The sequence below is a fragment of the Vigna radiata genome, chromosome 6 (assembly GCF_000741045.1).
Source record: "Vigna radiata var. radiata cultivar VC1973A chromosome 6, Vradiata_ver6, whole genome shotgun sequence".
NCBI lineage: Eukaryota > Viridiplantae > Streptophyta > Magnoliopsida > Fabales > Fabaceae > Vigna > Vigna radiata.
The window spans coordinates 4745636-4771923 of NC_028356.1; the positions used below are offsets into that span (position 1 = coordinate 4745636).

Sequence of the window (26288 nt, forward strand, 5' to 3'; positions counted from 1 at the left end):
GTCTGGGATCACTACCAAGATTATTCAAATAGCGAAGAGTTGCACACGAGTGTTTAGGGGTCTGGCACACTATCTAGACTTTCGCATAGTGAGTTGGAGCGCTATGTGAGGGGTTGAGGTCTGGTACCACTAGGAGTTTATTCGCACAACAAGATGGGTCACTATGAGAGAAACATCTGGATTCGCTCAGCGAGAGTATGCGCTGAGCGAATGGTCCTGGTTTAAGTCTACTCTTTTCTTATGTGTTCTTGTTTGATTTGAATGATGTGGTCATTTATTTTGTATTATGTAGGAGATGTGGTGATGATGATTTGGAATATATGTGAGGTATGAATTTCAAGTATCATGTGATGAAAGAATTCCAAGGAGGAATATCCTAAGTCAGTTAGGTGGTGTTATGTATTGATGTAAGGGCTCCTAGATTGGGGAATGATCCTGACATTTTTAATAACCTCATTTCATGTAGAGATGGATGATTATGTCGTGGAAAGTAGCAGGAGGTCCTAGTCTATGGTCACTGGTTAGGTACATAGATGCTTGATGCATTAATCTTGGTGTATGGTAGTATTGGTGGTGGTTGAGGATATGGTTATGGTTATTATTTATGAACTAGGTTGCTCCACCATATACGATGTAGGTTCTCCATGAGTCCGATATCAATGCATCTATCCAGATAGTATAAAGGTTAAGTGGAAAGGAACCATTATTGTGTTGTCTGATTCATAGCTTGCATGAATGTTGTTATTGTTCTATATAGTATGTAAAATCTTTTGAAACTCTAACTTACCTTTGCTTTTCTGTGGTCTGTCCTTGCTTGTTGTTTCTCTTTTGTGATGATCACCTTAATGGTGTGAGCTTAAGGATACAGTCTTTCAGTCGATGCAGCTGAAGATAGGGAGTGAAACTTATAGTATAGGTAGTTATTGTTGATCTTCAGGTAAAGATTTTTGTCTATAACAACTATGTAGTTACTGTAATATCATTATCAATGTAATGTTTCTTTTAGTAGTTTTATATTATTAAATTGGAATGTTACATCTTGCAACTGATTAAGCTGAAACTTTTATACCTCAAATGAAATAATCAGTATGATTTTAGTGAATAAATTGGTTCAAGACACTAAAATAAACACCACTGCTGCAAATCATTGTTTTTACATATTGAAAACAACCTCACATTTAATTTCAAAGTCTACATTATCTACCAATGAAAGTGATATGCAAATGAAAATCACTTTATCAACATCATAATGATTTTTCTGTCCTAAAATAATTGTTTGGAATGTCTGAAATCGGATTTGTCAATGATCCAACATTAGTTTGTCAAACAAATGATACATTGATATCTAATGAAGAACCTTTGGTTTGAGTTTTTCACAAAAATTTGCTGACAATGGCACCTTCTGCAGGTGTGAATTTATTTGCTGTCATGCACCTTCTCTTCTTTCTCTTCTTTCTCTTCTCCAATCCCATGGCTTTTCAGGATTTTTTGAAGCCCATAACCCAACACGCTTTGCTCTGGCTTGTTTTTCCCACTAACATAAGAACTCAAGCAAGTTAGGATATTTATAATTGAAAAATAATGAATGAACCATAACATTTGTCAGTAATTACTGTTTCTAGTTCCTGCCGTTTGTCATAGGCTGTGTAGTGCCATGCTAAACCCTTCTTTAACATTATTTCCTAGTCACAAATGGAAATCAAAATGAGAAACTCAGAAAGTAATACCAACATTTATAGATAAGATTACCTGTACAATAATGATAAGATTACCTGTACAAAAATGCCATTACAATAGATATCACCTACACAACGACCATAGCGATCATCTCCATAAACAAGGACTCTCAAAGGCTTCCCTTGAACAATCTTGGCCAGTTCAGCTTTAGCTTCCTTTCCATAAGGCATTGCACTTTCTGGTGCATCAATTCCCCTGTTTTGTTTCTAGAGTTCATTACTGGCTTCCAAAACAACTTCACATTCTATCAATAGTGTTTGGTCGGTCATTACCTTAATCGAATCCTATATTTCTTAGCTAGGATTTCCTCGTTTTCAACAGGAATCACCCTAAATAACCAAACAATTAGAAGAAAAATAGCTTGTGTTGGAAGCATAGGCATAAGAAGTCGGGAAACTACAAACCAACCGATATCCTGCATCAATTATCTGTTTGTGCAATGCATCAGCGTCTTCAAAGTTCCTTCGGGCACGTGCTTCTGATCTCCTCACTGCTGCTGCATGAACGTTGCCAGGGACAAATGCTGATTCTCTGGGATCTGCTGTGTTGACATACACTGTTATGGTATCCCCATCTGCGACTGCTCTAGCATCAACCTGGTACCATTGGAAACAACGATAAACCATGTCATTTTGTCAAAAACCACATTTTATCGACTGCATGGAAATGTTATTTTCTTACAGGCAAGGTTTGCATTTCAAATTGAACACCATCAGGCAAGGATGACGGGGCTTGAGCAGTTCCATGAACGAGGGTGTGTGGTGGAGGAAGACCATAGAAAGCCAACAATCCCTATAAATTAAGCAACATAAATTTCACTCACAATGAGCTTTGTCTTTTGCAGGTGGCTTAGGTAAAGTACATTCCAGTGCAGTCATACTTAATTAAAGGTTAGGAAGTTCATGCAAACCTCAACATCTGCTTTTTGGTGTCTTTTCAATGTCTGAATGACAAGTTTAGCTGCTTCTTCAGGTGTCTTAGGAGGGGGTTTTGCCTCTTTCCAAGCATCTACTAACTTTCTATACCTTCAAAAAAATTGCAAGTAACAGAAAGGGCACACATAGTTCAAAGGCAAATCTATCTACGATCATTTTCTTTCTCAACAATCACTTGCAAGAAAACAAAACAAACAAAAGTTTCTCACATAAGTTAAAAAGACTGGTGACATACCAATTAGCCTGAGCTTTCTTAGAAGACACCACATGCTTGCTGAGTCCTTCCGGGACCTAAAAGATTTGAAAAGGGAAAACACAGAGACCTCACAAAATCAGTGTACTAAAACCTCAAAAACTGAACATGCCAAATTAGCTGAAAAACAGAATTAGACAAAGAGTGAGTTCCAAATTAAAGGATGGAGAGAGCAAAATGCATGCACCTGCGAGGTGATGTCAAAGTGAAAGAGATCATGGGCAAGTGCTGATACACCAACGGTGGCAGAGGACACACCGTGAGGCCCAAGTGACTCAGAATCACCAGCTGCTGTGGGCTTGCAGCAATGCCCGCAGAGAAACCTCAGGGCGTTCCCCATGATTCAGTCTGATCAAAGCTTGAAACTTTTTGAGAGAATGGAAGAGAAGAAAGGGGAAAAAATCTAGGGGCCAGAGCAAATCAGGAATTGTGATTGGATACAGAAGAGGTGAACAGAAAAACAGGTGGCGTGCTATAATTGGCCATTGCCTTGAATTCTTAGTTTCTTTCTTCTAATTGTATAATGTTGTTGGGAAGGAACTGTAACAGGTCATCGTCAACGGTTTAACGTAAAACATGGGTAACGCTTTTTTGATGATGATGGCGTGGTTAAAACTAATGTCATGCTTTATCATTTTAAAACTAATTTAAGATTTTCATTTACATGTTACTTTTGAGAATCATAATTTATTGTTAATTAATTTATTTATTTTATCTTATTATTGTGTATATTATTTATTAAAATTTAAGTACAGATACCATGTGCAGGTGGAATAGATCTAATTAACGTTAAATAGATACTTAAGTATTGATATTCACTTATTCAATAGTCTAAACTATTAATATGTTGTTTTTCAATTTTTGTTTATTTATTTTTCATTAATTATTAATGAGAGAGAAACGTAAGAAATATGAAAAATAAAGTGTTTAATTTGAAAAAAAAAATGAGTCAGAAGAAATATTATTTTATTTATTATAATGATTTTATTTATTATTATCATAAAAAATGTATTCATAGTTAGTTGTGAATGATACATAATTAATTATAACATCATTTATAATCAATTATAAATATGTATGAGAAAAATTCATATTAAAACTGAGATTGTATAACATATAACTGATTATAAAAATTATATTTTGACGTCATGTAAAATAAAATATTTATTTACAATCTATTTTAATAATGTAATAATTTATATTAAAATATAGGCTTAAATATAATAGAGATATAATAAGAATATTAATATATTAAAATATCATGTGGTTGTATTATTTATATTGTAGAGTTTCAACGAATTATCTCTCTTTGATATATTTTAAAATACTCATTTAAATAAATTATTACTTCGATTCATTGGTTACATAGAAGATAAGGTTGATATTTGAAAAATATTCTTTTTCACATTTAAATTTTTTATATTTATTTAACATTATTTTTTTATTTTTTATTCTCTTCTTTCCTAAAAAAAATACAAAAATTTTATACTTCTATGTTATTTTATTCTCATATTCTACGTAAAAATGTTTATGATACGATTACTCTTAATATTTTAAAGTGATGTAAATGATTTTGTATTGACCATACTATTATTTAGAATCTTTCGCAATGACTATTTATTTAAGGAAAAGTGGAGATAGTTGATAAGAAAAGGTTTTAAAAAAGTAATTGTAATTATAAGCTAGCCTAGTAAATATTATTTATAATGGATTTGTTATTCCTGGAAGTGTTTATTAATAAATTAAAATATAAAATCCATAAAAATTATATTATTAATAAATTTAAATTTATCAACAAAAGGACTTTGAATAATTATTTAACTATGATTACAAAACAAAATGAAGTATAAAACACAAAATGACATAGTAAAAAAATATATCATTCTCCATAAGTCACAAATTCAACTATGTAAAATACTTTAGCAAAGAATGATGGTAACAAAAGAGGAATAAACTTTAAAAGTGATTTATGAAAAAGTTTCTAATCAATGAAGATGGCATGATGGTTGAAAATGAGGAGAAAGAGGTTTTAAAAAAGGATAAAAATAATGTATAATGATATACTTTTATATTTATTTAAAACACATAAGAATAAAATAATTATAAAAAAAATTATATTTTAAAATAATATTAAATAAATATAAAAAAACTTAAGTATGTCAAAATATTATTTAAAAAATAATAAACTTTAACAAAGTATTTCAATTGTCAAAGAGGGTTTATAATAGGAATGTCAAAAACAAAGAAAACAACTATAATAAGATTTCTTAAAAAATGTTACTTCTGACTTGGTTGAAAATAAACAATTTCATGTAATAATGATTTTTAGACATGTAGCAATCACATTTACAATATAAAAGAATCTTCAATTACACCTAAACAAATCAAATACTAATGAGTTGATTACGAAGATCAATATACACATTATTCAATTAGAATAATTAGGATAATGATACTTAGACAATAATTTTTATTATAATATTTAAATATTTTTTACGTGTCAATATGTGATTGGTCTAAAATTACTTTACAATTAATAAAAATGATCATAAACGTCACTGTGAAGTAATTTTGAACTAATCACAGATTAACACATAGATAATGTTCATATATTGTCAAAAGAATATTGTTTAAATATCATTATCCATTCAATTAATAGTTTATCATTTATTTATAAATGTTTTTATATCATAAAATCTGAATAATTAAAAATCACTAAAATAATAAATAAAATGAATAATTTCATATTTATTTATATATATAGATATATGTATTGTAACAAATAAATAAACAAAATGAAAATAAATAATTTAAAGTTTTTTCTTTGTTTCATTTTACAGTGTCATTGGTTGGTGCAAAGAATGCATTAGCATTTTAGTTATCTGTATTTGAGAAATGAAAGGTACAGGAATTATTTGTTGCTTGATGCATTCCTCTTCCTTGTAGGTTTTGGCGAAACCCAATTGGGAGATTGTGGTAGCCAACCTTACAGAATAAGTGGAAGCCAGTAATTCCCAGATCAACAATTTCGAATAAAGTGAAGGATTCCATCTTTCATACGCAGAATCAGATTCTTCACTACTCATAAATATTGATGCATCTCATCACACTCTTTCACTAACACCTTCTCCTTCTCTTCGCTTCTCACATCAGAGACTCTCAATGGCAAATGTAACAAACTTTACCACTTCCTTCTTTCAATCATTTTGCTTTCAGCAACCTATATATGAGACAGAAATCAAACTCATTAATTAAACTTTCTTGTTTTGTGCCATCAGGTGGTGGAACTCAAGGTTGGTTTACACTGTGACGACTGTATCAAGAAAATTCTTAAGGCCATCAAGAAGATTCAAGGTTACTAACTTTACTAAAGAGAAATTTATTTATTTATGTAACGTGTATCATATTAACGTAAATTGTTGGAAGTTTCACGTCGATTAGAGATAAGGTCAAATTATATATATTAGTGAGATACAAACCTGACCTTACAAGTCGGTTTTGTAGGATTGATTTAGGTTTAAAGTCTACTTCTAACATGGTATCAAAGTCCTAGTTAGAGTCTATCCTAATAATATTTTTTATTTCTTAGACATTTTTATTCTACCAGTTGTCGGACATCTATTGAATTACTCAATTTCTACTATCAACGTGAAGGAGTGTGTTATAAATCTTTCTTACATGTCATTAGTCTAATTTTTGACGTGGCTTTGCAGATATTGAGACATATAACGTGGAGAAACAGTCGAACAAGGTGATTGTTACGGGAAATGTTACAACGGAAGAAGTTATTAAGGTTCTTCATAAGATTGGCAAGCATGCAACCCCATGGGAAGAAGCTCAAACCCAACCCAATTGCTGAATTCAACTTTTCTTTTCATGAAGAAAAAAATATATAAACTATGGAGATAAATTATAGTTCATGAAGTCAACTTCTACCATATTTGTGGAGTTTGAAGAGCTATAATTATTTTCCATTTCAATTTTGTAATTCATGACCTTTATCTCAGAACAAAGGCATCTTACAGAGAGACATCAAATGAAATAATTCATAATAAAAGCAATTATTCTATTTATTTGTATACAATCTTATTGCTAACATTGTAAATTGTCATGGCAATAATAAGAAAAATTAAATATATACCTTATTAAGACAGGTATAGAGACAAAAATAAAACGAATATATATACTTATTTATCTCTTTATCTAATTTATAAAAAAAAAAAAACCCCTTAACTAAAATGAAGTTTCTATCAAGATAAATTCATACAATTCCTACAAATACGAATTCATTTATCAAATCCTATATAGACATTCCAAAAGCTCATTAAAACCCAAAAATACATTGAGAGTTCCCGAATACAATTATTACATCAATTTAATTCATAAAACCATTAATGTCAATTAATTTTAACCAAATTATTATGAAGTTGCAGCAAGGAAAACAGAAATAAAGTATGTTTAACAATTTTGGATAATGATATTTAGACAACAATTTTTAACCTGAAATTGCTTCTTCTTTTTTTTTCTGATTCCAAATATTAATTTAATTATTACTCATAATTTTAAGAACTATTTTGGTGCATTGCTTTTTATAATTTCCACATAAAACTCAAGTACCATTTGATCAATTCCTTCTAATTGTTAAAAATGATTTTATAGTTGAAATATATTATAATTGTAGGACTTTGTGCTCTAGAAATTTGGACTTATAATTTTGTCTTCAGGTCTAACATGAATAAATGTTGAGAAAGTCTTTGTCCTTTATACGACTTGCAAAGAAGCTTCCTCTGTTGCACTGCATATGATGAATAAAACAAAAGAAGGTGCTGTGTCCCACTCTGAGTTGCCTCTTTTACCTACAAATATACAATGACTTGTTGACCCATGAATCACTATGTAAGTCATAATGTTCTAAAATATTACATAAATGAACTTAATATATGTTTTTCTCTCAGTTGTCTTTCTTCTTAATCATGCATTTTTCTTGTATCAGGTCTACGTATTTTGAATGTTCACGATTAGTTTTTTTTTTTTAAATTTGAATTAATTTAGATCTCGTCATTAATTAAAATAGATGATGTTAAAAATTATGTTTTGTCATGTCACCAAAGTCTGTCATGTTAATTGTTAGATTACCAATCAAACATAATTTTTAACGTTGTTCATCCTAATTAATAACTATGTAATCAAATTTTCAAAAATATTAACTTAATTAAAAACATTCAAAATACGAAGATGTAATTGAGTCGATTCTGCACAAATAGTAATATCGAAATGATTAACTTTTTTATTCAAATAGTTACAAACAACCAATTACAAAATTCATATTTTTATTCTATATTATGATAATAAAAGCACCTTTCATTATAATAATTAATATTTTTATCTAGATGTTTTTTATTGCAAACATATCAACTCAGAAAAATTAAAAGAAGTTATAATCCAGGTAAGCGCAATTCACATCCACATCGTTTTGTTTGTCTTTTTATCTTGCATATTGATTTTAGTTTATCAACCACATGAATAACAAATAAACAATAAATTCTTTAATTAATTGAACAATTCTTAATATTTCATTAAACAATAAGTCGAAGGCTAGTATAGATAGAATGTATTTGATCTTTTAATGATAGAATATCTTAATTTTTTATTTGAAAAAAAAACATAAATATGTGTATGTGTTTACACACGGAATTAATATCTTTTCATTTGTCGATTACATTTTTCTTAAAAATTAATATTTCAAATTTGGTCTATTAAAATATTAAATATACTATCTACACAATTAATATTTTATAATATATATTATAATTAATTAGATCACTTTAATACTTTTAAAGTCACACCTTAATAACTCACAGTATTATATCGTCATCATCTTTCTCCATATTATGCAGTGTTTTCCTTATCGATATCGAATAATACAAATGTAGGAAATACAATGTATATAGATAATTTCAAAAAAATAAAAAATACAATTATAATGGAGAAATGAGCTAAACTTTATGTTTGATAAAATTTATATTAAAAGCAAATTATTGAAATAAGTTCTTAAAATGTGAGAACTTGAACTTCGGTGAAAACTAAATTAGCTCATCAAATTCCAAAAATTGAAATTAAAGAAAAACGGATTACTTTTTACGTACAAAATATCTTGAAAGGAGAGGAATTTAACTAAAATAATGAAATTTCCATAAATATCAAAATGTTATTACATTACAAATAATGCTTAATGGAATGAAAACGGAAATAAAACTAGTCCGTGGAAAGACAACCAGGTTATTTATAATGTGATAGAGAATAAACACCATCATCCAGGGTTCAGAATGTGATTTTCTGAGTTTATGCAAATTCTTTAGACAAACATTTAAAAGAGAAAAGCAGAGTAATGAATATTTACTAAAGAAATGCAAAACTATAAGACAAAATCTTTCAAAATTTGAATGTCCTAAATTCTCATTGTAAACATTTTTCTGCCCGTTCAACTTCAAGTGCAAAGAAAATGCATCAGCAAATGAACTTGTCAACACATGAACTTACCTGAAGTTCAGAGATCAAGTGTAAAACCATCATATGCATTAACTTTGCACTTATTTCAGTTTATGAAACAGTACAACGCAAAAATATCATAGCACAAACAGCAAAAACAGATAGAGATGATTAACTTCAGTTTGAAACAAATCCATCCACGTATCCCCTTAAACAAGAAAAAATCATCATCTGTGGGTATCAAAATAAAGTGCTAAAGGTTAAATCAAGTTATGAAGGTTAAGATATCTCTATAATTTAGTTAGATTATAAAGGTTAAGATATCTCAATTGATACAAGATCATCATTGTCAAAGAAACCAAATTTATCAAATTGAAAACAGTACAGACAACCTGTGCAGAATGTAAAGAAAACCCTAAAATTACAATAAAGACGGAAACTTTTATGTATGTACATAAGCCGTCGTGCTCGACCGGGCTGATCTACCTGGGCTGGTGAATAGCCCGTGGACTCACTTTGGGCTTAACAAACTTTGGGGCCTTTTCAGCATACCTAGGGACTTCGGCCCAACCACCTCCATAGTTTCGCCATTTCAGCACCTCCAGAGACACCACCTCTTTTCCCTCCTTTCCTTCGATCTCGTCTTCTTCTGTCTCCATTCAAAATTATCAATTAATTAATCAAAAACATAAATAAATAAACATATAGAAAATAATAAAGAAATGAAAGTAGATGAGGTACCCAGATCTAGGTCGAACTCGAAATCAAGAACTTCGTTTTGGTACTGGGGATCTTGGAAGCACTCGCGGAGCCAGTAGTCACGGAACCACGGGGAAGAATGAACCAGATCCCACCATTCATCGGAGAAATCCTCCACCGTCCGATAGGCGAACGGCACGAACATTGGAGCGTTGGGATTCAACGTCGATGAGGTTGAGGAACGAGAAATGACTTCCATTGCAAACAGGATAAGGATCAAAGTGACCACCGAAGAAAATAGTTGTCAAATGTTTGTGCTTATCCACTATGAGGTGGGTGGGTATTTATAGCGAATAAGGGAGCCAAAACGACATGGACTTCTGCGTTGGGAGCATTACACACGTGACATGCGTGAGCCCAGCTTCGGACACGGTTTTTGGATCAGCAACTGTTTTTGAGATATTTTTATTACTATCGCATGTATGGTTTACTTCATGGGTCAGGGGCATCCACATTGCATATGTACATACATAGATACATTGCAGACAAGGTTACAGACTTACATGTCATTTTTTACTGTAATTAATTGAACTAAAAAAAATTTTAATTCAGTTTTTAAAAATTGAATTATAAAATAATATATTTAAGTTATAGTATAAATGAATCAGTTTTTTTAGTATAATATAGTATAATTAATTATAATATAATATAGTTCAATTATATTTTTGTGCAGTCCTAATAAATCTATGTGTCAACATTTGTGAAATAATAATAAAGTCATAAGAAGTATGAAGAATGTACAAAACAAAAGCAATTGTTGGTGTTTATGAAGTATTTTTAGAACAGAAGGATAGATTATTTAGCAAAAGAAGAATTTGTATTGAAAGTAAATTGTAAGAAAATTCATTGTTTAACTTGCAAGTTTATTTTTTATGGTGAGGTCATAGATAGACTTGTCAAAGTGACCCATTCTATAAGATTTGATCCTAAAACCCTATGTGTCAGGACCCATCTATAGACTTTTCATAATATCATGAAAAAAATATAATAATAAAAGTAGAAATAAAAAATAGTCAATTTTACAACAATACACTCAAACTTAAATCCAAAACTAATTTAAACTGAAAAAAACACGTTCCTAAAGTTAATTAATATAAGACCAATATTAGAATTAGAGATGAAAGACTTTTTTTAATATGGTGGTTCCTCATTCAGTATATATTAATCTGAAATACTAATATAATATATTTAAAAGGTTTTTTTTTTACTAGGATTACGTTATTTATGGCATTGACTATTTTACCTACTATCACTAGTATTTAAATATATTGTAATTATATAATTTTTAATTAATATAATGTAATTTATATTAATCTATTAAAATTATTAAAAATAGTTTTTAGACCAGATTATGCAAATCCGAATGTAAAAAAAATCATATCTGAATATCCAATCACTAACAATCAATGAAAGAAGTATATATTTCATTCAAAACAAAATGATCAATCCCTCAACAATAATGAAATTAGCTCTCCATGAATGGAGAGCTCAAGCTTACAACAATGGTGGAAATGGAAGAAAGAAGAAAACCCAAGGAAGAAGAAGGACTGTTCCCACAGCTCCTAGCTCGCTCCAAGAGCTCCCAATCAGAGAAAATGCGTCTGGGTAGCAAAAGATCCAAAGCTCTTCGCGTTTCTGATTGAAATAGGGCAAATNTNCCNTGTCAGCAAAGTTGGCGCTCGGGCGCCCCCAAAATGGGGCGCTCGGGCGCACATCAGACAGACAAGCTCAGGAGTTGGTGCACATGGCCAGTTTTCTGGCATTCTGACCCAGTGGCGCTCAAGCGCCCCCATTTTCGGGGCCCTCGAACCTGATTTGACAGAATTCTGATTCTTCATTTTTGTTGCTTTTCTTGCTTTTCTTGGTTTCCAGTGCCTTCCTTTGATGCATAAACTTCTTCCAATTACGTTAAGCACATAAAAGCAAGGATTAGTGAACAAAATATCTCATTAAAGCTTGGGGTGCAACCACTTAATCAAACTAAAAGAAAACAAGGATTTACAAGGTAAAAAGTTAGGAAAGGGTTGACAATTTCTCTTGATTCATCACTGAAATCATGGTAAAATATGTCATTATCACTCACACAATTAAATTCAGGTCCATTATCTGACCTAATAGTTTTAATTACTTTGTTAAACTGATTTTTAACCTTAACAATAAAGTTCTGCAGTAGATCTCTAGCTTGGCCCTTATTATTCATTAGAAAGACCCAAGTGTGTCTACTATAGTCATCAACTATGGTGAGAAAATATCTATGACCGTGTACATAAACAACAGTAAGAGGACCTCATATATCACAGTGAACAATTTCAAAGCATTCAGTAGTGGCAGAAATACTTCTAGGAAAAAATAGTTTGTGTTGTTTAGCATAATGGCAAGTATCACAAACAATGTCAAGGCCCATTTGTACATAGGGAAACTTTTTACATATTTGTTCAACAACTTTGTGTCCAGGATGGCCTAATCTACAATGCCACAAATTTACATCAACATTTTTAAAAGGTAAGGTAGACTTTGAAATGAAATTTTTGTTCGAATTAAGGAGAGCTTGCAGATAGTAAAGTCCTTTCCAAGGCTTAGCATACCCAATCATCTTCAATGTATAATTCTCCCTTATCTGACAAGTCTCAGAAGAAAAAGTTAGGCTGCAATTCAAGTCTTTTATAAGACTTTGACCAGATATTAGATTAAAGCAATAATCAGGAATATAAAGGACATTGAAAATAACAAAATCCTTAGAAAATTGGACAATTCCTGCGTGTTCTGCAGTGAGAGTAGTGTTATTTGGCAGTTTGATAGGAATAGGCTTGATTTTATAAAAAGTAACAAAGTTGTTTTTATCATTTGTCACATGAATTGTGGCACCAGTGTCTATGATCCAAGAAAGAGTACCTTGCTTATTTTCAGTGGCATCTCTCTACTCTTGATTGATTTTGTGAGTTGATTCCTCAGTCTTGTCTATCATTCTAAGGAGCTTTTGTACCTGTTCTGGTGTAAAGGAATTAAGAATATTATTGTTGTTGTTGCCCTGATGGGAGGAATTCCCTTGGTGAGTGTTTTGAATCTCCTCTGGCCCTGCACTGTTCTGGCAAGCATTTGCAGAACTCCAATCAGTTCTCTTATCTTGATTGCCTTCTCCTTTCTTATACCAAGGTGGGTAACCATGCTTGGCATAACATTCATCCACAATGTGGTTCATTTTATTGCAATAGGAGCATTGTTTGCCATAGTTGAAATTCCTCCCTCTTCCTCTCCCTTGACCACGAGACCCAGTTCCTCGGCCTTGGCTTCTCCAAGTTTGGTCAGGTTTCCATTAATTATTTTTGTCACCAACATTAGCCAATACCTTGACTTCTGCAGAATCCTGCTTCTCTTGTCTCTCTTGTTGCATAATAAGGGAGAAAACCCAATTGATGTTGGGAAGAGGGTCCATCAAAAGAATCTGGGTCTTTACAGTATTGTAGGTGTCATTTAACCCCTTCAAAAAACATATAACATGTTCCATTTCTCTGTATTTCAAGGAGATATTTGAGAGATCGCAACTGCAGGGAGTCTTGCACGTACAAGTGGGTATGGGTGTTAGGGATTCCAATTCTTCCCAGAGAATTTTTCAGGTCTGTGAAGAACTGACTCACCCCTCTCTCTCCCTGCTTGATGGAATGAATATCCTGGAGCAAATCTGAAATCTTGAAATAGTCACCCTTAGAGAACCTCTCATGTAGTTCATCCCATAGTTCTTTTGCATCTTCAACATATATGACACTCTCTACAATCTGTGGAGAAAGTGTCTTTGTTATCCAAGAAAGGACCATTACATTGCACCTTCCCCAAGAATCAAATAAAGCTTCATTTCTTGGAGGTTTCTTGATAGACCCATCAATGAACTTGATTTTGTTTTTGGAGAGCAGAGCTCTTCTCATGCTTCTGCTCCAAGAAGAGTAATTGTTTTCATTCAAAACCTGAGTGATGAGGGTGAGACCTGGATTCTCTCTTGGATGTGGGTAGAAAGGACTGAGTGGATTAGCTGATTGATCTGTCTGATCCATTGTAGAACAGGGGGCAAGAAAGTACCAAGAATCAACCCAAGAAGATACCAAGAATGGAAAATAGAGGCATCGGAAACAGAGCACGCATTACACCTGCTCTGATACCATATTAAACATACGGCCCATTACTGTTGCTTTCCTTCAGAAAAGGCCCAAAGCCAACGAGCCCACGAAAGAGATAAAAATATCTCTGATCTTCTTTCATGGCAGAGAGTTTCACTTCTCTACTTTCGTGACAGAGAGACGAGAGCCTCGAAGACTCTTCTGGAACCGGAGGAAGAAAACAGAGTGAGAAGCAAGGGCTGCCTTGGATGATGGCAGTGACAGAAGAAGAAGATGATCTTGCAGAGAAGAACGAAAGAGGTAAGAAAAGCGTGTTTATTTAGTAAATGTGAAATTATTTCTCGTTTAATACACTGTAAAAGAGATGGGGGAGCTCTATTTATAGAGCTCTTGGGGAATAATGGGAAAGCTTACACAGTAAGAAAAATGATAGTTGATTACTGTCCTTTTGACGATAATCTTACAAATACACACAAATACACTTAATCTCAATAAAGACGCCTAAATACACTTAATCTCAATAAAAACGCGTACAAGGGAAACGTGTACAAGAAAAACACGTACAAGAAAGACGCGTACAAGAAAGATACGTATAAGGAAGACGCGTACAAAAAAAGAATAAGTCTTTTCGGTGCAATTCAAAATGTAAAATAAGTATTTGTATCTTATTGTTTGTGTCCGTTGGCCCCGAATTGTTTATACCTGTGGACCCCGGATTGTTTGTGGCCCACGCGGAGGCCCAAACATAATAGCCTTGATTAATTTTTAGTAATGGTCATTCATCTCTCTAAAGTTTCGGTAGGATGAAGTGAAATTATTTTCATTGAGTTACCGTGCAAAACTTAAACGAACTATTTTATCAGATTTTTGTAAGATTCGATCTCCGTCTCATAAACCTCCACGTCATCTATGATTTCTAGTGAAGAAACTCTCAAATAAACAGAAGTTGAAAGATAAAGAAACCTCTTATATTTATAACATAACGATATATCTACTTTATATACTTTATGATTTTAATTAATTATATAGTCATTAACTTTAACTTTTGGTAATTATTAAGTTATAGCTATAAGAATAATTTTATATTATATTTTCAAGCTAATTATCTTTAATCGGTAATCTCTGATTATTTAAGTATTTTATTTGGTTATTTGAAAATAATTAAATGTTTATATGTTCCCTATAAATTGTACAAGAAATCTATATGAGAAGCAAAGGTTGTACAAGATATTATTTTAGAGCATAATTTAATTTAAAAATAAATTTGGCTACACTTATTTTCATGATAAAATGTGTTATTTTATTTAAATTATTATTATTTTCAACAAATCCAAATTAATATTTTAGTCCGAGTTGACCGTGGATATTTCACTCGAATATACTTGTGCAAGATTGCAGGGATTGAAAAATTAAAAGTAAAAATATGTTATGCAAAATAATATATTATTTATGTAAATTTTAAAGGTTAATTAAAAAACGAATAAAATCATTATATTGTGTATGTTTTTTTTTTTACATTAAATATAAATTAGCCTTTTAGGTAAGTTGTGTCTAGATTTGAGTAATGTTAGTTAATAATAATAAATATGGAAGGAATTTTATAATGACTAATAAAAAAAACACCTTAGTGAGATAAGCTTCATTTCTCAAGGTGAAATGTTAATTTCTTTTCTGTAAAAATTGTATGTTTGGGTGATGTTGAATTTCTCTCTCAAGTGTTGACTTAAGAATATCATTAAGGTCTTGTTCACTTGAGTGGATTTGAGGGAGAGTAATTGAGTGGATTTGAGAGGATTTGAAGGTAATTTTTTTTGTTGTTTATTTGAGTGAATTTGGAGGTAAACGAGTATGAATTTGGAAGTAAATTTTTTTAATCTACCATATAAATTAAATCTTACACTAATTCTCACAAACTTTACTTCCAAATCCAGTCTCTTTAACCTCCAAATTCACTCAAATAAACAGCAAAAAAAATTACCTTCAAATCCTCTCAAATCCACTCAATTACTCTCTCTCAAATCCACTCAAGTGAACAAGACCTAAATGTATTTCACTCCAAGAGCTCAAAGGCAAAAGGTTTTGGAACATCAGCAAGCAATATAAGTGGTTTTGTAGGGTATATATGAATTTCTAAAAACTTATCCCAAACATGTTTTAACTTTTCTTATCTTGTTTCCAGTTAAATGTTAGTTCTTTTGAAAACATTAAAAAAAGGTTTTTTATTAAAATACATGCTTAATTAGAAAATTTATTTTTATATTTATACATATAATTCAATTTAGTTTTTATATTTTGTAATATTAAATATATTTTTAATCTTTAAATTTTGACATAAAATTAGACTTTATTTATCTTTCAAATTTTGATACAATTTATTCAGTAAATTTTAAAATTGAATATATAGTAGTTTTCATAACTCAATGCATTAAGTTTTTTTATGTGTTAAATAATGTTTTAAATTAATATTTGAATTGTTTATATGGTTTGAGACTTTTTAACTTAGTTATTAGTTTAGAATGTTACTTAACACGTAGAAAATAATTAATATCGTTAGATTAAAAGGATTATATTAATTTATTTTTAAAATTTGATTACTAAAATGTACTAAAGTTTAAGAATATGATAAATTTTAATTTCACATTTAAATTTAGAAACACAAACATATATGTAACATTTTTTTATGTTTCAATTGGGTTTCAATATCTTTTAAATAGAATCAATTTAGTTCCTTATGTTAACTTGGAGTTAATATTGTTTGAAAAATGTTACATGTCAAAGTTTGTATCATATTTTATATTAGGATTTTTTTTATTTGATACGTAATACATTTACGATTTTCACATGTTTTCAAATGGTGTTTTTGAAATGTGACATCTTTCAAATCTTGATACATGACACCTTGGAAACAACATTAATGTTGATTTAATGAAAGACACCAAATTATTTTATTTCAAAATATTAAAATTCAATTGAATAAAAAATGTATAAATAAGAATCAAAATAAGTATTCTTTCAAAACTAAGTATAGAACATATAAATAGTTTTTGTTTTATTTTATTTATTTTAATAATAATTGATTATTTAAGTGTAATTGAGATTATAAATTTTATATTCACCTAATACAAAATTAATATATGGATTTTATTGATTGATTTTCTTACATGGTATTAAAATATATTATCTTAACGATTAAATAATGAATAAACTATAAATATTAAATATTTAGGTAACTTGAATAAAATTATTTGTTCATGTCTAAACAAATTCTCTGGCAATTTACGGCTGTGTAAATAAGGATGATTATCAATATACTCAGTTAAGAAAATGTTATTATTTAGGGAAAATGTGGCAATCCTTAAAAAATTTACACTTAAAGGTGCATTATTTGTATTCAAATATAAATTGGACTCTTATGAAAAGAAATTAACAAGTTGAATAATATAGAAATGAGAAAAGTTTATTATTTTTTAAGGATCTATGGTTGACTTGTGATCCATTATTATGTTTAAGTTTAGTGTATTTTGTGAATATTTTTATGAATAATGATATTTAGACAACATTTTTTTGACAACATTTGAACATTGATTACGTGTCAATCTGTGATTGGTCAAAAATTACTCCACAATAATGTTTATGATTATTATTATTGATTGTGGAATAATTTTTGACCAATCACATATTGACACGTAATCAATGTTCAAATGTTGTCAAAAAAATGTTGTCTAAATATCATTATCCTATTTTTATTGTACTTTTGTAACAACTAAGTGCCAAAATATAAAGTAAAAATTTAAGAGTTTTGAATAACTAGATTATTAAATGTGTTAAAATTAAGTTACAAAATTAAAAATTAAAAAAGGATTAATATAAGCTTTTTATAGTACTTAATAAACTAGATGTGTTTAATATTTTAAAATTTAAATGGACATCGGGACAGAGATAAAATAAAATATATACATATTCGTTATTGTTTTTATATTTAATTTCAAAAATAAGATATTATTAATATACATACTTATATCTATTCAATACAAGAATTTTATGTTAAAATCAGAACAAATTCAAATAATATTCATAAAGACAAAATCATTTATCATCTCATTCCCATTAGTCTAGTTACAGTTTTCTTTTAATTAATAATTTACTTACCTATTGGTCTTTTAATTAATAAGCTATGTGCTTTCATATAATATATAAAATTTTACGTTAAGAAGATGTAAAGTCATAACATTTAAAATTATTCATATTCAGAATCACGATCAACTTTGTTGATGTATTATAACGAGGAAGTATGAAAGAAAAGTAAGATCTAAATTTTTCACATGTTTCATTTCCATATTTCTAATAAAGCATAATTACAAAGTCGGTCGACTATAAAAAATTAATCCATGAGAAATAGTTTAACAAAGTAAAGAAATAACACTATGCAATACCTGAATAATTAATTAAAGTAAAATATTAGTGATTAATAATCAGAACTATTTTAACATTTTTTTTAATAATTTTTTCACAATAAATTATATATCACTGTTATTGTTAAAAAAACATTTTGAGATCAAATACTGAGGTATACTGTTTCTCGAAAGTCGAATCTTTTGGTTTCATGGTAGAATGTCTTGTGCTTGTTAGGCCAATATGTTAACCATATCCAACCTCTTACCTCCCATTCCATCATCTTCCCCACAACACCTTTATCCACTTTCCAACACACACTTTCTCCATATTCATCACGTGCAAAAATAACTCCTCCTTGCCTCGTGAAAGGGCGATAAGCACTGGAGTACCTGTCTTTGAACCATGCCTTTGGGTTAAACATCGCAACCTTTGAAGGCTTTGACGAGAACACTTCCTTCCCATCGCCGCTATCATGAAGAAACCAATTCAAATTTGCACTGTACCCATAAACAGATTCTTCGAATTTCCATGGCTTTAAGCTCACAGTTGTCGACTCTCCCGCTGACACGCTGATTCCCATGTAAGGGTTCGGTGGATCGAACGACGCTTCTATTCCTTTCTCCACTCCAAACTCTATCACCGGATTCTCCGAGGATTTCCCAACTGATACGCTCAACACCTGGTGTTGAAGTGTGGGAGTAAGTTGCAACGAGATTCTTGAAGGAAAATGTTTTTCAGCTGCACCTGCTCCTCGTTCTCTCATCAGACTGTCATCTACCAATTTCAAAACATCGCATCTTTCCACACAAACGTAAATATTTCAGTGATTATTCAACTTGATAAACAGGAATGTATATTCTCTTTCAATTGGACAACTATTGTGGATTAATTATAATTACCTTATGTTGTCAATGTTCACCACGATTTCGACCCATTTGTCTTTGATTATGACTTTGTAATTGAACTGAAGAACACCTTCAAGCTGTTGATATTTGAGAGAGAATTGAAGCCTCTCATCAGGTGGATGGTTGTTTGCAGTCACAACATCCATGTTTATGACTGGGCAGTATAATTGAACTTTCCATAACCCAGCTGCTGAGAATGCATAAGAAAATAGAGGTGATGGAGTTCTGAGGGTGATTTGACCATTGTGATGCGCTTCTTGGAGCTCGACAATCCAATTTGTGATTGCAAGGTTCACGGAACGCATCCACTGTTCTTCCAAGTTGGAACCCAAGAGTTTCATCAGTAACTTCGATGCTTGCCTTGACCGACACCCTGCAAGTTGTTCTTTCAAAGTGCTGAGACAACTACAACGAAGATCAGAAGGGGCTTCGTATATGCAAACTAGGAACAAGAGAGTGAGGAAAGCAAGGTTGAAAATGTCTTGGAAGTTAGAAATGGAATCAAGTTTGGGAAACTTGATGTAGGAAACATTCTTCTTGTTGGAGCCATAGTGAAGGATATCTTGTATGAAATTAGCAAGGAGATTGGAAATGGTTTCACCATCTGTTAACCTCATGGTTTTGGTGTTAGGTTTGAAAGGTTTAGAGGTCCAAAGAGATATAGGAATGCTGAAATCTGCCACAATGGCTAAAGAGAGACTTGAGGATTGGTGGTGATTTTTTGCTATGATAAGATTTAGTGATGGTTGAGATGAGTTTGTGTAACATATGCTCATAGACATGGAACCTGTTTCCCATTCTGTGATTGGTGGACTGTTTTGAATCCATGAAAACACATCAAGAAATCTGTAGTAAGCCATGGCAGAAACCTAGGTGTTGTTTTGTGGGGCTTCATGTGTTCGTCAAGTTCTCTATTTAACAGACGAAAAGTAAATTAGCAAAGAATCTTGTTTGGCAAGAAAAGTCAAAAGTAGTAGTGCATGTGATATTTATGATGATATTAGCATTTGGGAAAGAGCAAAGATAGAATATTTGTACGTAGAAGATAAAGACTTTTTCTTGCGTTCCGTCGCTTCCCTGATATGCTAGTTGCCTAAAAATGCATGCATGATTGTAGCATAACTACAAGACGCAATAATAAAACCAGAAGAGTGGAATCATTGCTAACTTTTGTAGTAGTAGTTTGTGGTTATTCTTAGGTGGCTGGTTGGCAGATAAACTCGTTGTTAACTATGTCTCTGTAATGGAAATATTCGTTCTTAATTCAAAGTGATGGAATTTCTCTTTAGCAAATTAAGACAGAAAAATAACATAAAATAACAGAAGGAAGAGCAATCATAGATTTACATTTATTACTTGACGTGTGGCACTTGCAGGGAAAGGGCATTGGATTCTGATTCTCCACCCACATGCGTGGAAATCTTAGCTTGATTATAGTCTTATTTAACCCATATACATAGTATATTTTAGCTGGGAAATTGTTTTAGTTGGAACTCGGATTCGTGTCTAATGGAATGTTTGTCAATAATAGTTCATAATAGAAAGTTTCTCACTTTCTTAGCATTTTCCATTTGTGCATGTTAAATTCTTAATGATATTCATGTAATGGAAGATGACCTAACAAAGAAAAAGATGGTTAAAATTGTTAATAAATCTTTATATTGTTAATAATATATATATTTACTTTTATAAAAGTTCACTTATTGAAGTCAGTGAATTAAATTTTACTAAAATCAAATATGATACAAGAAAGTTAAATTAAAAGTAAACAAATGAAGAAAAAAATATATAAACTTAAAATAAAACATAAATGTAAAGCTGATTTATCTCATCACTAATATATAATTGATGATCCTAGTTATCAAAATAAATAATCATATATCACAAACTTGTTCTCAAAATTTCAATTTTATCCAATAATAAAAGAAGAAAGATTCGTAATTTTATTTAAGTAAATATGCCACCAAATTTTTTCTCTTATTCTTTTCCAAATATAAATATAACTCTAAGAAATAATATATAATCTTAATTATTTGTACTTTTATTTTTACAGATTTAAACTTCTAAATAACAAAGCTTTCAAGTTTTGTTAGACTATTTTTTAAAAGAAATTTTAAACATATTATTTTTCATTCTTCAATCCTTTTCTTCAATGTGGCTTTCTAAGATATACCCACATTTCAAAAAATAATTACACACATTTTTTTTATTGTTCTTCATTTTCATTTTCTAATATTTAACCCCTATTTTCAATTCGTCATACATTTTGTATTCATGAAACTCTTTTTTTTTTTTTTCAGGATTTTTCCTACTTTTTCATACAGTTCACTCTTCTGTTTTTCAATTGTTGAAAAGTTGCACTCTTCTGTTTGATAATGGAATATACGAATCATATAGGTCTGACACAGTTTGGAATATTTAACTTGAAATGTTATCATCTCATACAGGAAATTCAGTTCAAAGAAAAAGAACGTAGATAAGGTTGAACCTTGATCAATTATGAATTTATCATGGGCAAGCTAGGTTGGTGAGAAACTGGAGATGCTAAGCATATATATTGTTGACTTGTGTTTCTCTTGTAAAAGCTTCTAATACTGCTGTTTGCCTAATTAATCCACTATAGTAGTAAACCTAACATGTGAATATATTCCAACTTTATGATTACAAATATTTCAAAACTTTTGATACGAAAGGATGTTAGCCATCTGGGTTTTATATATATATTCCTGTTTTTTTTTTTAAGAAAAAAATGAAGAAAAAAACTAAAATGTTTTATAGTTAGAAGATGAAAATCAAATACTAATATTTAATGACTAATCCAAATACACTTTCAAAAATCATTCTTAATATATTATTGTTTATTATTTGAAAAGATTTAATTATTTATTAATTATTGGTTTTTTTAGTGTATATAAGAAAGGTGTAATTGTTGTATACACAAAGAAGTACTCTTGTTACTTTACCGGCTACATCTAGTTGTTCAGATGCTGGCTTTGACCAATTTCAGCATTAAAATTCATCAATCTTTGCTATGATTATTTTCTTCCTCTCGTCAACTTGACATTCAAGAATGGTATATTCTCAAATAAGTTTGACCCTTTTGGTTAGAACATAGCAACCTCTAAATAAACTAGCGCTTGTCTTTTTTTTTTTTTTTTTTTCTAACTAAAGAAGACATTAAATGCTAAACATTATCACAGGAGGATTTACATTAAACTAAAAATAGTCATTGTCTGTTTACCTAACTTTTTCATGTGAAACTATTGCAAACCACCTTTCTTAAATACAAACCTATACAAAATTGATATTGATAAATTGGAGTTAGTCCCTATTAATAAATTGGATATTGATAAAGCATTTCCTAAAATTAGTTCATATATAAATATTTTCACTTTTAACTAAATTTAGTTTTTATATTAATTTTATCTCTATAAATATCAAATTTTAATGTTATTATATATTTGTTTTCATACATGTATACGTATATATTTATGCGTAAAATTAAATATTTTTAAGCACCTAATGTATAAAATTAAATATTTGTAAGTAATATAATGGTTAGTGATATGATAAGTTTAGCTAAAAATAAATTATAAGTATAAATTTTAAATAATCTTAATTAAATCTAGTTAATTTTTTAAAATTAATTTATAAAATATATATATATATATATATATATATATATATATATATATACATATATACATACATACATACATATATATATATATATATATATATATATATATTCGACTTTATCTCTAATTAAAATGCCTAAAAATATTTAAAAAATGAAAAATTTCTATAAAGTAGTGCTTTGTGTTTTATTTATGTAACAAAACCTTACATGTGGTGGTGAGTCTAGTTTTAGTAAGTTAAATATATAGTCAAATATCCTATAAAATAAAATATGATTATTGATTTTAGCTATTGACCATATGTTAATTTTTTATTATTGTGTAATATCACAATGAATATTATAATAATTCATCAGAGTTAAGAATTTGTCTCAATTAGCATAATTGTAACCTCTTGATTATATATTATTTCTTATATTTAAAGAATACATACACACTGTCAAGAAATATTGCTTGAATATAACTTCATTTACTTGATTAGAATACTCCATCCTAAGAAAAAAAAAATTAAATTTAGCAAATTTGAATATTGAAAGAAATTTAAAATTAATGCATTTAAATTTTCTTTAAAGCAAACACATTGTTAACTTATTTTAAACATCTCACTTATTTTCTATTTATAATGTTTTTGGACCACTATAAATAAAGTAAAAAAAATATCAAAACGTGAAAAGTTGAAAACCAACTATGAGATAAATTATTATTAATGAAAAAAATTGACGTTGGTTTGCATTTCCTTTTTCAATTTAATATTTAGCATCATTTCTACTTAGAGTTTAATATTTTTATTTTGTATTTAAATGTATGTTTGATTTGAACTTGACTTTTTTAACCCTTGAAATGCATTTGATATATAAAAGAAAAACCTTGACAGTGTGCATTTTGTACCCTGTGTAGTCTACAGTTTTGTGTGGCAAATGTGTTCTGCACAAACAAACAGAACAAGTTAGGTGAATACAAACCAAATAATTTTTTGCAAAATTAGTGTGTGCTATTTCTCATGCAAAATGTTGGACTTTTCAACCTCAATCATTCACAAAATATGAGAATAACCCAACCTTCTATAAAGCAATTAATGTGTGCTATTTCTCATACATATCTTGTCCAATTTCACCATCTATAAATGGTTCAATTTTACTTAATAATGTATAACTTTCAACTTTTACTTAAATTTCTAACATAAGTTATGCATTTACTAATATTTTAGTAATTTAAAAAACTATAAACAAAATATTTTTTTCATTTTATAATAACTGAATTAAAAGTTTATGTTCAGTCCTTTATTTAAAAGGAATTGGATTAAATATATTTTTAGTTTTTATATTTTGAGATTTTAGTTTTAGTTTCTTTTTTAAATTAAGATATGATTTTTCAACTTTAAAAAATTCTAATTTTAGTTCTTTTTATTAAATTTGTTTAACTTTATTTATTATTTTAAACCAATTGGTTTTCGGCGTAGAACTAACTCGGAGTGGCAGAACCCAATGCCTACATATACAAACATTTTCTTTAATAATTATAAGAACAAAAAAAGAATGCAAGAAAAGAAAAGTAAAAAATAATTTATTATCGGCAGATCAATTGAGTACGGCCTATCATTTAAGGATTGTTTGTGTCCGTGACTGGATTGTTTGTGGCCCTCACGCGGAGGCCCAAGCATAGTGACCTTGATTAATTTTTTTTGTAACAGTCATTCGTCTATTTACAAGCATAGTGAAGAAAACAGAAGTTGAAGATTCCATCTCCATCTTATAAAGTCCATGATTTAAGAAGTTGAAAGATAAAAAATAGTTTAAATTCTTTTTTATTCTTAAATTAAAAGCTGATGTTGAGTTTAGCTTTTCTAAAAAGTAAAGATTTGGTCTGTTAAATGTATAATTTTCAGTCAGTATATACAAAGAAGTCCTGTTGTTACGTTACCGGCTACATCTAGTTGTTTAGATGCTCGGCTTTGACCAATTTCAGCCTTAAAATTCATCATCAATCTTTGCTATGATTAGTTTCTTTGTCTCGTCAACTTGACAAGAATTTTATATTCTCAAATAAGTTTATCCGTTTGGTTAGAACATAGCAATCAACAAAAAATGATAAATAATGGTATTACTTTTTGTTTCTGTTTTACGGGTCTGGGTCAATCCACGTCGCCTCCTCTACTGATCGTCCGTCTGGGTCCTTCGGATGTCCGCTTGTCGTCCTCTATCCTCCTGTAGAATCCGGCCGGGTACCTGCTAAAGGCACTCCGACGCTCAAGTCAATGTTCAATTTAAACGTAGTGATAGAGAGAGAGTGAAATAAATGTGCATTAAATGTGTCCCCCTACCTCTTACCTTTGACTCTTATTTATAGTTTTTCCTGTGGGCCAATGATTAGTGTGAACTTAATCAGGGCCCAATTGCAGGCCTATTGAGGCTAATCTAGTCTTACCTTAATCCGGAGTTGCTTATGACACTTTGGTTTGTGAGCGTCGACGATCGGACCTTTGACGGCCGTCCATATGGTGTAACAAGAAAAGATTTGACGTTGATCGTCTTAATGGCGTGGTGAGCGTGGAGGGTGCCGGACTACCTTTGCGGTGAAGAACTCCATGTGAATTCTTCGAAGTCTCTTTTGGGCCGGTTTGTGTCCGGCTCTGATTATTGACAGTCATGCGGACGCCATGACAGAGTGAGGTTCGTCGTCTGGGTCATACACGTTTCGCGACGACAAAGTGAGGTTCATGATGGCCGTTTGTGCCCGGCCATGACTATCAGTCATGCGGACACTCTTATGGGCCGATCTGCCGGCCATGACTATCAGTCATGCGTTGGCGGGGCTTGATGAGAATTCTTCAAAGTTTTTCTTCCAAACAGAGGTTATCCCGACCGCCGAGACCGAACTCGAGCGTGGTGTTCTCCCAGGGTGAGGCTTACCGCCCGTTCTGGTTATCCCTTTGGTCGTTTTGTCGGCCTCTTGTCATCGTGGATTCGTGGGTCTTGGCCGCTTGCCGGGCCGGGCCCTCTCCGACCGACTATGTAGGGTACACTTTTATATTTATTTAACACAAAAATATAAAAATAAAATAATCATAA

The 26288-nt window shown here is 30.4% G+C and overlaps 4 protein-coding genes across 5 annotated transcripts; 1 reads left to right on the plus strand and 3 right to left on the minus strand.

The window, feature by feature from the left end:
* Positions 1-1138: 1138 nt before the first annotated feature.
* LOC106764049 (staphylococcal-like nuclease CAN2) lies at positions 1139-3417 on the minus strand. Its single transcript, XM_014648257.2, has 9 exons — positions 3113-3417; positions 2908-2963; positions 2648-2762; positions 2419-2529; positions 2146-2333; positions 2010-2066; positions 1773-1932; positions 1614-1682; positions 1139-1534 (listed from the first exon to the last, which is right to left on the minus strand). Exons 1-9 carry the CDS (start codon positions 3263-3265, stop codon positions 1427-1429), a joined length of 1017 nt encoding a protein of 338 aa, XP_014503743.1. The 5' UTR covers positions 3266-3417; the 3' UTR covers positions 1139-1426.
* Positions 3418-5971: 2554 nt separating this feature from the next.
* Positions 5972-6998, plus strand: LOC106764500 (heavy metal-associated isoprenylated plant protein 19). The gene is made up of 3 exons (XM_014648779.2): positions 5972-6096; positions 6204-6279; positions 6639-6998. The coding sequence occupies exons 1-3, from the start codon at positions 6088-6090 to the stop codon at positions 6782-6784; spliced, it is 231 nt and encodes a 76-aa protein (XP_014504265.1). The 5' UTR covers positions 5972-6087; the 3' UTR covers positions 6785-6998.
* A 2712-nt stretch (positions 6999-9710) lies between these two features.
* Positions 9711-10446, minus strand: LOC106764141 (protein EARLY RESPONSIVE TO DEHYDRATION 15-like). 2 transcript variants are annotated; one of them, XM_014648372.2, is made up of 2 exons: positions 10156-10444; positions 9711-10063 (listed from the first exon to the last, which is right to left on the minus strand). In XM_014648372.2, exons 1-2 carry the CDS (start codon positions 10370-10372, stop codon positions 9897-9899), a joined length of 384 nt encoding a protein of 127 aa, XP_014503858.1. In that variant the 5' UTR covers positions 10373-10444; the 3' UTR covers positions 9711-9896. The 2 variants fall into 2 exon arrangements, with proteins under 2 accessions (XP_014503858.1, XP_022637682.1); XM_022781961.1 differs by having other exon boundaries at positions 9925-10067; positions 10156-10446.
* An 8356-nt stretch (positions 10447-18802) lies between these two features.
* Positions 18803-20483, minus strand: LOC106763292. Its single transcript, XM_014647496.2, has 2 exons — positions 19577-20483; positions 18803-19474 (listed from the first exon to the last, which is right to left on the minus strand). The coding sequence occupies exons 1-2, from the start codon at positions 20440-20442 to the stop codon at positions 18838-18840; spliced, it is 1503 nt and encodes a 500-aa protein (XP_014502982.1). The 5' UTR covers positions 20443-20483; the 3' UTR covers positions 18803-18837.
* Between the last annotated feature and the right edge of the window lie 5805 nt (positions 20484-26288).